The 13,538-nt window shown below is 38.3% G+C and overlaps 1 protein-coding gene across 1 annotated transcript; it reads right to left on the bottom strand.

Annotated features, from left to right (window-relative positions):
* Nucleotides 1-554: 554 nt before the first annotated feature.
* LOC137711115 (putative lysophospholipase BODYGUARD 3) lies at nucleotides 555-4,490 on the bottom strand. The gene is made up of 4 exons (XM_068450322.2): nucleotides 3,962-4,490; nucleotides 3,503-3,834; nucleotides 2,675-2,874; nucleotides 555-1,325 (listed from the first exon to the last, which is right to left on the bottom strand). Exons 1-4 carry the CDS (start codon nucleotides 4,488-4,490, stop codon nucleotides 998-1,000), a joined length of 1,389 nt encoding a protein of 462 aa, XP_068306423.2. The 3' UTR covers nucleotides 555-997.
* Between the last annotated feature and the right edge of the window lie 9,048 nt (nucleotides 4,491-13,538).

The raw sequence follows: 13,538 nt of genomic DNA, 5'->3' as shown, positions 1-13,538 counted from the left end.
TTTTATTCCCTAGAGAAGCAAGCTCATGGCTTCATCAAACCCCTTATGATATCGTCCATCACAATAAATATAAGCCGTGGGAGAGTTTTGCTACTTGCAATAATCTCAAAAGGATTTGTGAATTTCCATGTTTCTACACTAAATTCATTTTTTTAATAAATGATATTATCTACACTAAGGGAAGGGGAATGGTTTAGACTCACAATTGGCTAACAATAATGTGGTTCAAATTCTCCTTTGGCGAGAATCGAACCTAAGATCTGTCACTTACAAGTGAAGAGGAATACTACTAAACCGTAGTACTAAATGACTTCACTAAATTCATTTAAACTATTGGAAAAATGAGAGTTTAAACCCTAAACATAGTAAATTAAAAAGAAGATTATTCGTTATTGTAATTTGCCACTTCCAACTTTTCCTCATTGTCATAATTTCGATTCTAGTGTTCAATTCATCTCACTTTGAACAGTAGAGAGAGAGAGAGAGAGAGAGAGAGAGAGCGCGCGCGCGCGCGCTAAGAACCCATGAGAGAGGGAGAGAGAAAATGGACGTGGTTTATTGCTCAACTTCTTCCGTTCTTATTATATACCTGTCAAGATTCTATTCATATGATAAAACTTGAAACCATTATTTACCATGCATGTAATCTTACACTTGAAACCAATAACTGGAGAAAAATAAAAACAAGGCTTAATTTTACAGAATTTCATGTTCACTTTTATCTTATCAACTTGCTGATAATTTTATGACTTAGGGTTTCGGCCATGACAACCCGACAATACATAGCGTAGCGATTTTCACATCGTCTAGCTAGCTAGCTAGAATGCCTACCTGAGACTTCCGCAGTTGAAGAGGAATAAATTTGAGCCTCCCATTATCTCATATTAACTCAGGCTACTTTTATATATCCACGTCCTCTCTGCTATTTGGAAATTAAGACGTGCAATCATATAGACTCAACATGCCCTCATCAGATTAAAGGTCTTAGTTATTTATCTTAACCCCTTGATGAATTTCTCCAAATATTCTCAAGCTCTCTAGCAAAAGCTCTCTGTCTTCCGACCACGATGGTAATGTGATCTTTCTTGTCAATCACCTTCACACGTGCCCGAGGAATTTTGGATTGCACGTTATAGCTGCACTCGACCGGGATAAGCTCATCATCTTTGCCATGAAACAAATTTACGTCGCATTTTAGATTGTCTCGGACAGCGTCTAGGTATTTCTCCATCTTACCGGCGGTGCCACATATAATGTTGTGCAATGTGTGCCATGCTGCGTTATGGGTGTGACAGAAGAAACCTTCGAGCAAGAAAGTCCTTATTCTGTAGTGTACAAAAGAAAACTAATTAATTCACTATGAAAGTTGGTATATTTACTTGTAACATTTAGTGACTCTTTCTTTGTAAATTCAGAATTATTAACATAGATGCATGTCTACAAAATGTTAATATTTAAAGTATGTTATGCAGACAAAGAACCGAATGTAATTTAATTTTAATTTGTTTAAATTACTACTTGCATTAGAATAATAATATATGTTTAAAATATGTTACATACATATATTTATTTATTGAACCACCTGCCACACTGCAAGTATCGACTTTTATATGGGAAATTCGAACTTGGAATTTTAAGTCTCCATCGGTTGTGACATTTGGTCACATATATTTGACCCATGTCCCTCACGTAACGAAGAAGAAATATGACAATTGGACCCGTCTATATGGTCTTATTCCATTGCACTATAACTTCCCTAATTTTAAAAGTTTACTCAGAGAAAATAAAAAAGTATATCAAATCTATGAGGTTTATATGTGGTGAAATAAAAGATTTTGGATAATACTTTCTTTCATTGACGAATAATGTATCTTGACCAAATAAAATCAACGATCGAAATCGTTTGATTTATTAATCTTCATTTGAAGATCAATCCTACAAAAAATCATTTGAATTGGAAATCGTTTAATCATTCGAACGTTCAAATAAATGGACGGCTCATTATGAATATCTTCCTTTATACCTACACCGTCAATTTGTTCTATGCATTTAAATTACTAAATAATCTTTTATTGAAATGATTTTTTGTAATGACTATCTTCCAATGAAAATTAAGAAATTAAAAGGTTTTGATATAATTTTTGTACTGTATAGATACATTAATAAATGGGGAATGAGCTCATCCTCAATAAGAAATGCAAGTATTATCTAGAAATTTTCTTTTCCTTATCAACCAAGCAAATATAAATTTGAACCTTAACATCTTTCACCAAATACTGCGTTGTATTTAATGCAACATAAAATGAACGTGTCAATTTAAAAACAATACGCTGATGAATAAAAGGAAGTTTTCATTTTTTGTATTACGGTGGTAAAAATCAAAGTTACTAAAGTTATGGTAGCCCAACCATCACACAAGCAGATTGCCAGCATGCAGTTACTGGTTGCAGATGGGTGGGTTTAGGATCTATTTAGCCATCACTGTTGGACCAATCAATCTAACACACATGAAAATTTAAAAAGTTGTCCCACAACTACCGTTTTGAAGGTTGGGAAATTAATGGCATATAAGATTATATAACATGATTTCATGTGTCTAAAAATAGGCTTTTTGGGTGGTTAGGAATTTTAACACAACAACAATATTCTACAAAGGATGCTGATGAAAATTTACCTGTTTCTGGTGATTAGTTTGGTAAGAAATTCCACAAACCGGTGGTTCTTGCAAATGAGCAAACAAATAGTCCTTGAGATGTGCTCGTACCAGCAAGCAATGGAGGCGCCGAATGCAATCACCGGCCACACCCGCCGTGGCGCCACCCTCCTCATCACGTATTGTGTTGCTTGTTCTCCCTTTGGTATTGGGTAATATGGCTGCCACGTCACATGTTAAGAAAATATACATTAAAAAAATACTCAAATCAGCTGGTTTAAAGCCAAAATTTTGCACAAACTTGTGGACAAATAATAACCCATATAAACGTACACCTTTACTGGATGTGACAACATAATACAACTGTTGAAGAATGTAAAACAATTTACGGGTTAATGTTGCTTATTTTTAGCAAAAATTTTTTTTGCATACTTTTTTTTCTTCTGTACAGTGTATTTTTATCATCTGATTATCTTTTCATGTCTTCAATCAGAATGCCAAAAAATAAGCAAAAATATGTAATAGAAGAAAAAAAGTACGCTGAATTCAGTTGTCATATTTAAAACTGGGACATGGATCCTCTCCGGATCCAATTGTCCTAATCCTAGGGATTAATGAATTCGGACCATTGAAATTTGATCCAACGGTTAAAGTTATTATAACTTTTAGAGTGAGCCCCTGTTTGTAGCCATTGGATCAAATTTTAATTGTCCGGATTCCTTGATCCCTAGGATTAGGACAATTGGATCCAGAGAGGATCCACGTCCTTAAAACTGCGCGGTTTTAAATCAGAATCTAATTTTAAGATTTGAGTAGTGTAAGGGTCATAAATATGTTAACAAAGCTTACAGGTGCAAGTAAGGTGAGGGACTTGATGGAGGAAGGGTGTTTGACAGCAAGAGCAAGGGCAAGAATGCAACCCAAAGAATGAGCCACAATGTGGAAGGATTTAACTTTGTTGGGTTCAAGCACAGATCTTTCGATGATCTCCAGATGCTCTCTAAGTGTGTACATGGAGTCGGTTGGCTTTGGACTCCTCCCAAACCCCAACAGATCAATAGCAAAAAGCCTAAAACTTGATTTTGCAGCACTTGAAAAGTTTGGGAACAGTGTCTCTGTCCAAAATGCTGATGATGAAATGAACCCATGTATGAATAGCACATCTTCTTGTCCCTTATACTCTGAAATCACAAAATTAAATAAAATGTCACATATACGTTTTTGTAGAGCTGAAGAAAATGAAAAAAATGTCACATATATGTTTTTGTAGAGCTGAAGAAAATGAAAAATATATTAGCGGTAATTTACCTCTAGGTCCATCGGTTTTAACAAAGAGTGTTTCTTTGCAATTAGAGGTCCAAGATGTGCAAAATTTGCAATCACAGTCCGACCACCTGGGGATTGGATGCAAATGTTGGCCTCCAATCTTCCCTTGAAGCATTTCAACAATGGTGGAGTTGACCGAGAAGGTGGATCTCGCAGTTCCTTTCTTGATCTCCTTCATGCTCAGCTTTGAGACCTCGGACAAGAGCGAAGGGCGAGTGTAGAGCGTGTCCGAGATATCCTCAAGCTGCAGCTTGGTTGAGCTAAGGCACACAATTTTTGACTCACCTTGTTCGGAGACCAAGATTTTGCCACTGCCGGTAATGGCTTCCTTGGAGGAGGAGCAATAGCAAGGTTTCCATTCTGCTTCGATGAAAAAATCAGCAACTTTATACACAAAACAAAGGATGAAATCAACAAGGTCGAGAACCGAAAACACAATGAAGCTCACAGCCTCGTTTATGACTCTTCCGACCAACGTTAAAACCAATTTGGTTTTTCTCATTGCAACCATATGTAGCAAAGCTAATAAGGACCCAAAAAACACACCAATCCCTAAATAGTATTAGTGGCGATGGATTAAATATGGTTTAGGGTTAGAGAGAGAAGAGTCTCGGTGTGCAGACTGCAATGCGGTAGCTGAGAGCTCCTTGTTCCTCTGATCTCTCTCTTAATAGAAAACCCAATAGTTGAAATAAGAGAAGAAATATAGGAGGTGGGGCAACCCAATAGTTGAAATAAGAGAAGAAATATAGGAGGTGGGGCATGCCTCACCTTCACTATCTAGTATCTACAGATGGCAGGTGAAAGTAACCATGGGACAAACTTGCTCACTCTCCCTATCTCTGTTATAAAGAAATAACCCGTGTTACATTTTATTTAAGCGTGTGGGCGAGTTGAAGCGTGTGTGTGTGTGTGTGTGTGTGTGTGTGTGAGAGAGAGAGAGAGAGAGAGAGAGAGAGAGAGAGAGGGATGGCTTGCATTGCAATGGCAATTGACAATCCAAGTTAGCAACAGATGGGAGTTAAAAGGAATTGATTGTTCATAAGCATGGTTTGTTGGCCAAGATAAAAAGTAGGTGGTGGTTGAACCCCCCAGGTATAGCAACAAATTCTCCTCATCAGCAAAGATTTGGTCTATACTTTAATAATTATTACCCAATAAAATGTTGTTGTATAATTATTTTAAGCTTAATTAAATCATAGATCTAGACAGACAGACCAAGTTGTTTCTTCTGTGCATCACAAAACCGTGCCACAAGAGAGGGGAAAAAAAAAAAAAAAAAATTGGTCACATTGCTTGCCCATGAGAAATTCTAGGGTACAATTTTTCTCATCCACTAGGTTACAACTCATCCTATGTGGCTCGAAGTTGCCCAACTCATTAATGTACCCTAAGACTTATTTATTTGTTTGAAAATAAATCAGGTACTCCCAAACCTCTAATATTTATGGCATGCTGTCTAGACCACATGACTTCCCTAAACCAATAAGTAACAAACCTCCCTCCACCGTCCTATGATCATACAAATAATTCAAACATGTTTATTAATTGGTCATGCGGAAATTGAGTTGTGTATTATTTTGCAAATTGTTGCAACTCAAGTAATTAAGAGTATTTATCATTGCATCAGAAATTACGTGTCCAATTTCTCATGTTCCAATTAATAAAATCGGTTAATATAAAATGAAAATAAGAAGTGCATAATGCATACGCTGTATTTGGAGGACTTTTCTATGCATGTCGATGGAAACAATTAGGGTGCTAACTGCTAGCACACTGGCACTGCATGGGGACTTAATGAAGTAAAGTACTTTTGTGAGCATCGATCGGTTGAGATATCCTTGTCCGATGAAACGCATAAGTTGATTTATTGTTGGGAGTGTAATACCCGGGATTGGAATCTACAGTAGTAGTACTAATGTATGCATGGTTGGCTGATCCGAATATTGCATTGATAGGTCGGTCGCGTAATAATAAAGACACAGTAGTAGTACTAATCGTAACTTGAAAGCTGATTAGAATTAATACACACATATACGTATAGAGGTGATTAAATATTAGTTGAGTCGTGCATGCATGGCTTTATTAGCAAAAGATGGCTAGGTACATATACTTGCTTGATCGGGTTAATCGATTAAAATGATAATGTAAATGTTATAACATATTACACTATATTTCTAACATGGACTTATCTTTCTCAACTTTGGTGTAACATGCTTCTCCTCTGCCAGTTGTTTTAGCTTAACTGCATTCGAATTTTCTTAGCTTATCTGATTTTGATTTTCAAATTAGTGCGTATCCCGATTTACAATGAGTATGATGTGTGATTTAATTTTTTTTTTCTTGCTTTGCAAGCTTTTATATTTTAGGTTTTATTTTAGAGGGGTTGGGTTTTATGTCCCTCCTCTTTTTCTTGTAATTTTTCTTTTTGTTTTCAAGAGAGGTCGGATTTATATCCTCCTTCTTTTACTTGTAATTTATATATATTTTTTTTCATCTTCTTTGTATTAAGAAGGGTCAGGTTTATACTCCCTGACTTAGTGTAATGTTTTTTTTTTTTTTTTAACTTAATAAAATTCACCTCACACTGCCGAACTTTTTCAAATAAAATATTACACTATATTTCTCAAGCCTTAACTTGACGCTTCATATTATTGGATACTACCAACGTAGCTTTTGCAAAACAAAAGGAGAAAACAAACAAAAGGAGAAAACGAAATAGCTTTCATACTTTTAGGGCATGTCTAGCAAACATTTTACTAAATCGAATTTTGAAGAATAGTTTTGTAAAACAAAATTAATAAATGATGTTTTTGTTGTAGGTCTATTTGATTGAACGATCTAGGATTTAGAGAGAGAGAGAGGGGAGCCGGCCACAATAAGAGAGAAAAAAATTGATTTAATTGTGAGGTGTGTTTGATTCACCCCATTGTGCCTTTATTTATAGTAGTAGGATAGGTAAAAACCTTTCTCTTTAGGATTACAACATTTAATAGGTAATCTAGTCCTAATAGGAATATAAGATACTTTCCCATATCTCCTAGGATTTACCCAATCACATTCCTATTCTAAATATGATTGCAGCACTCCCCCTTGAGTGTGTAAATACTCAACAAACCATCGCATCAGATCTTCAGCAGATAAGGTAGAATAGTTGATGAAGTCATCGGCACAACGGGTGATCGTGAGTCTCAAATTTAAGTGAAGTATGCATTTGTAGTAAAACTCACAAAACCTCACTATGGTAAAACCCAAGGCATGGGGAAAACCTATAGACTAAGGAGAAAGGTGAGAAGTATGCATAATGTCTTTAAACAAACGTCAAACTAGATGAAGGTAGAGAACTCAATGGAGTATGATCATCGCAGGATGGGTGCCTCATTAAAACCTTGTTAGGTAGCAAAAACCCAGTGGGAAAAATGCTCTTAATCGTAGGAAAAAGAGTACATTAAGATCATGTGAGTATGCTTCTAGATACTCCCCCTAAGTTAGAATAACTTCTAAATAAGAGAACTACAAGCGATTCAACTCATATAATTTACACATACCGATTCTTTGGACAAGCTTCTGAAAAGTAGACTTAGGCAATGACTTGGTGAAGAGATCAGCTAGGTTGTCCTGGGAACGAATTTGCTTGACTTCAATGTTCTGATGCTGCTGTTGCTGGTGTGAGTAAAAGAACTTCGGTGTTATGTGTTTGGTGTTGTCTCCTTTGGTGTATCCCTTCTTCACTTGCTCGATACATGTTGCATTGTCTACAAAGATCGTCGTAGGAAAGTCGACGACTGATGTAAGACCACCAGTGCTTCGAATGTGTCTCATAACTTCTTTCATCCGAAAACACTCACGCGATGCTTCATGTAGGCCGAGAATCTCAGCATGGTTAGACAAAGTTGCAACTAGCGTTTGCTTGGTAGACCTCCCAGATATAGTGGTGTCTCCAACAGTAAAGACATAACCCATTTGAGAACGTGCTCTATGTGGGTTAGACATATATCCAGCATTTGCATAACTAACTAGGCGAGAATCACCAAGTACCATAGGGGGCGGCAACATTTAGAGATTAGCGGGTATAGAACAAACCCAAATCCATTGTACCTTTGAGGTAGCAGAAAATGTCTTTAACACCATTCAAGTGTCTGCGTGTGGGTGCATTGTTGTATCTTGCCAATAGATTCACAGCGATGGAGATGTCAGGTCTAGTGCACTGAGCTAAGTGCAATAAAGCCCCAATTGCACTTAGGTAAGGAACTTCGAGTTCCAAAATCTCTTCCTCATCCTCCTTTGGACGGAAGGGATCTTATTGAGCATCTAGAGTCCGAACGATCATGGGTGTACTTGAAGGCTTCATTTTATCCTCATTAAAATGACGCAACACCTTTTGGGTGTATTTCGACTGATGTACTAGGATTCCATCCGAACAATGCTCGATCTCCAAGTTGAGGCAATATCGAGTTTTCCCAAGATCCTTCATCTCAAATTTCGATTTCAAGTGTGTAACAATTTCCTCAAGCTCTGCGGGAGTCCCAATGAGATTCATGTCATCAACATAAATTGCAATGATTGTAAATCCGGAATGTGACTTCTTTATGAACACGCATAGGCATAGTTCGTTGTTCATATAACCCTAACTTGTCAAATATTCACTCAAACAGTTATACCACATTCGCCCGGATTGTTTCAATCTGTAAGGTGACCTCCTTAACCTAATTGAAAGAGTGTTTTGTGGTCTAGAACTATTTGAGCCAGTCAATAGAAATTCTTTTGGAACTTTCATGTATATTTTTGTATCTAGATCCCCATAGAGATACGTGATTACCATGTCCATAAGCTGCATATTCAGTTTTTCAGAAACTACCACACTGATTAGGTAGCGGAACGTTATACCGTCCGTTACCAGGGAATACGTCTCCTCGTAATCAATCCTAGGGCGCTGAGAGAAGCCTTGCGCTACGAGGAGTGCTTTTATTACACTATTTCATTCTTTTCATTACGCTTCATCACGAAAACCCACTTGTAGCCACCAGGCTTCACGTGTGGTGGTGTAGGAACGATAAGTCCAAATACCTTACGTTTCGCGAACTAATCGAGTTCGACCTAGATTGCTTGTTTCTAATTTGACCAAACGGTTCTACGTCAGCATTCATCGACGGAACATGGTTCAATGTCTTCGTTAAGCATGATGTTAATAGCTACTAAGTACGAGAATGCATCGTCGACGATCATCTCATTCCTATTCCAAACCTCATCTAATACTGTGTAGTGGACCAAAATCTCACGATTCTTGAGAGGCCAGCATGTTTCATCTGAAGCATCACCGTAATCTAGAATAACCTCATGCGTTGGAACGGAAGAGTGAACGATGGTTGAATTCAAACTAGGGTTACTAGTTGGTGCCATTTTCCTCTTCCGGGGTTGTGAATCCTTTGAACCAAGGGGTTTGCCACGCTTCAGGGTCGGAGCAGGTGATAGGCTAGCCAATGTACCTCGCTGCGTGAAGGGTACAACCTCTCCATCATCGGGGACGGGCCGGTCTTCCTAAGCAGGTTATTGATGTACACCGGGTACATCTATCCTTGCAGGTGTGTTTGCAACGGGTATATGTGATCTTGTCACATTTGCTTGATCATTAAAAGTATCCGGCATGCTTTAAGCAATGCTCTGAAGATCTATAATTCATCACACCATAGTTTCAGACTGGGCAGTGCGGGAATCTAAATAGTGGGAGCATACCACGATAATTCGCGGTGTTTTACGAGAACGTTAGCATGCTTATCTCCCCTTAACGATAGGAAGACTATCTCATCAAAGTGACAATTCGCAAAACTTGCGGTAAAGAGATCTTCTTTTAAGGGTGCTAAGTATCGAACAAATGATGGCGAATCATAACCGACATAGATTCTTATTTTGCTCTGATGACCTATTTTCGTACGTAGTGGCAGCTCTATTGGCACTTAAATGGTGTACCCAAACACTCGTAAATTGGAGACATCAGGCTTGTATCCAGTGACTAACTGTAACGGTGAATGTGGTTATGTAGCGGTGGGCCTCAGGTGGACCAACATAGTTACGTGCAATATTGCATAGCCCCAGGCAGATACTGGCAGTTTGGTTCTCATAACCAAAGTCCAAGCTATCAATTAAAGGCGCTTTATGAAAGCTTCTGCCAGGCCGTTTTGGGTGTGAACATGGGGCACATGATGTTCCACATCAATCCTTACTGACATGCAATAATCGTCAAAAGTTTGTGACGTAAACTCTTCAGCATTATCCAGTCGAATCGACTTGATCGGATAATCAGGGTGGTGAGCCCTTAGCTTAATGATTTGAGCTAGAAGTTTAACGAACGCAATGTTGCTTGTGGACAACAAGCAAACATGTGACCATCGTGTTGATGCATCAACCAACACCATAAAGTATTTAATTGGTCCACAGGTTGGTTAGATAGGTCCACAAATGTCCCCTTGAATCCTCTAAAGAACTTTAGGGGGGTCGTGAATAATCTTTGTATATGAGGGTTGAGTATTCAACTTCCTTAAAGAACACGCTTTGCATGACGGGAGTCCAACATAGGGATGTAACTTATGCTTGTGTGGAGATTTGAGGATACGGCGCATCATGTCACGTCCAGGATGTCCCAAACAATTATGCCAAAGCAACAAAGTGTCCTGGAACTTAGGCATAGGGGCGGCCACACTGTGGGCTTCTGTGCCGTGACTGGTTGTGATGTACAACCTACTCGGCAAGCGTTCCAACTTCTCGTGAATATGCTTCTGGCCATATGCATACGAAGTGATATAAAGAAATTCAAAACCATGATCTTCAGTGGTTTTAAGATGATATTGATTATCTTGAATTATCTCTAAAACTCAGCAACGTTCTTCCGGAATGTGGAGAATAAAGTGCCTCCTTAATGGTCAAAATTGTACCATTGGACAACATGATATATGCCTTTTTGTATCCTTCAATCAGGTTGGATAAGCCTGACAGAGTTGTCAAATGAGCTTTCTTGAGTATGAAGTTAGTAAAATAGTGTTTTTCACGCAAGATGGCGTGCGTGGTTGCACTATCTGCCAGATAACTAACTTCCCCACTAGATATACCTAGAAATAAATTGATTGAATTGGTCACATGCATATATATAAGTCCATTCATTCAATTAAGTAATTCGAGAGAATAATATCCATTCAAGTAACAATCCATACTTCAAAACAAACCAAAACCAAACAAATTATTCCAAACACTTAGGAAAATTTTTCAAAATTAAACCATAAACCTAGCAAAATTATGGGTAAGGCTGGCCACTCCTAGTGGGTTCGGCCACTAGGGGTAAACACCCTAAAAATATGTCTAATTTATTCATCCATAGGCATTGACGCCTTTTGAAAATCCGATATCTCCATTGATATAGTCGCATCTTCCAGATGATCCACATGTGCAAAGTTAGACTCACGATGGGAATGATACTTGGCAATAGCCTCAGGGGAAGCTCGGCATATCCGTGACCAATGATCCCTTGATCCACAATGATAACACAAGTCCATTTCAGTAGAAACGGGCTGAATGGGAGCTTTGCCCTTGTTCTTGAAGTTTGAGGCCTTACGGATGAGTGGTAGACGTTGCGGGGTCATTTTTTCCCCTTAGGTACGGCATTCTGTTGACTTTGGGCCCGTGGTTGGACTTGTCACCCATTGTCATGGCCACGATGATTCTTTTGTCGTTTATGACTGTTAGAATAGGTCGCATGCACTTCAGACGCGGTGTTCGAGCCAGTAGGTCGAGCTTAATGATTCTTCATCAGAAGTTGGTTCTACTTTTTATCGAGAAGTAACATAAAGATCAAATTCAAAAACTTGGTAAATTTATGTGCCCTATATTGTTGTTGCAGAACAATATTGGTGGCATGAAAGGTCGAATAGGTCTTCTCCAAGAGATCTGATTCGGTTAGTTCCACTTTGCAAAATTTCAACAAACAACAGATTCTACAAACTTCAGAGTTGTATTCATTCACCGACTTAAAGTCTTGGAGCCGAAGATGCTACCAGTCGTGTCTTGCTTCAAGCAAGTATATGTCTTTCTAGTGATCGAAATGGTCAGCCAGAGCAAGCCAGTGGGTGCGTGGGTCATCCTTAGCGAGATACTCAGTCTGCAATGCATCATGGATGTGTCTTCGAATGAAGATCATTGCATTAACCTTCTGAGCTTCGTCAACAGGTTTGTCGACAATAGGTGCCTCGATGGTAACGCTAATGCCCTTTGCAGTTAAATGGAGCTTCACGTCTTGAACCCACTTTAGATAGTTTCTTCCAGAGACTTCTAAAGCGAAGCAATTGAGCTTGTTCAAGTTCGACATATGCCTAAAACAAAGGGAAAAACGTGAGTAGTCATATGATAAGCCATAGATATATATCGTAGAATATATAGGTTCTATAGACATGTATTGGTTTAATTTATGCATGAAAACTACAGGTTTCATGTGGTATGTTTTGAATGAAAACTTCGGGTTTTGAAGGCATTAAATTTGAAATTACAGGTTCAATTTAGTTTTATGAACAATTAGTTCATAATGAGAGGTTCCTGCAAGAAACATAGAATGCAATATACTAATTTGAATATAGTGGATTTGAGGTTCTTCGGGAACTCAAGTGTGAGGGATTCATTACTACGAAAGTATGTGATGGTTCAAAGTATAAAAATAAATTATTGAATTGTTAATGTCCAAAAGTGATATTCAGGTCAATAATTTTGAATTCATTATAAGATTAATGGACTGCAGGTCACTTTTAATTAATTCAATAAATCAGGCTATACAGGGTCGATTGTAGAAGCTAGATAATATTAAAATAATATTATTGGATCGAAAATATAGCCCCAAAATAATTTGGGCTTGGTGCTGTGGGTAAGAGGCACAGGTTGGGTGCCTTAAGTATAAGGGAAGGCCCAAAAAAAGGACCTCGGGTCATGGCTGCAGGCCACAGGGTGGAAGAAATCCCCCAGCCGTAGCTGGGTTTTCGTTTAGGCCGAAGGAGGGTGCACGGGACAAAGCCCAGCAAGAGCTGGCTTTGTGGGTAATGCACGAGAAGACAAAAACACATCCCCGTGGGCTGGCATATGGGTTCGAGTGAAGGCCCAACCTTAAAAAGGCTGGGGTCATGGCTGCGGGCCAATGCAGCAGGATGGGCATAGGACTTGAGGTCCTGCTGAGGCCTAGTGGCTGCTTCCACAGTGATGGTGCGGTGGTATGCCGCACCATGTCCAATCCCTTTTTTTTTTTTTTTTTCAAAAATCCCTTAGGGTTTAGGAGAAACCCTAAATATGCTTCTAATTTATTTTGTATAGTCTGACTCACAAATTCCACATAGCAATTTAATTGTGCGATGCATGAAACAAATATATATATTGACAAATATATAAACATATACAATATATATATATATATATATATATATCGAAAGGAAAATATAAATATAGAGGGGTTCATGCATCATGGGGAATATTTTCATGCTTCGTGGACGTTTCAAATATCTTCTTTTATTTTAAGCATACCTGATTAGCAGAA

This window comes from Pyrus communis, chromosome 6 (assembly GCF_041283825.1).
Source record: "Pyrus communis isolate YQ-2024b chromosome 6, ASM4128382v1, whole genome shotgun sequence".
Taxonomy (NCBI): Eukaryota; Viridiplantae; Streptophyta; class Magnoliopsida; order Rosales; family Rosaceae; genus Pyrus; species Pyrus communis.
The sequence above is the reverse complement of the archived record's forward strand: the minus strand, read 5'-3'. Positions and strand labels throughout refer to the sequence as shown.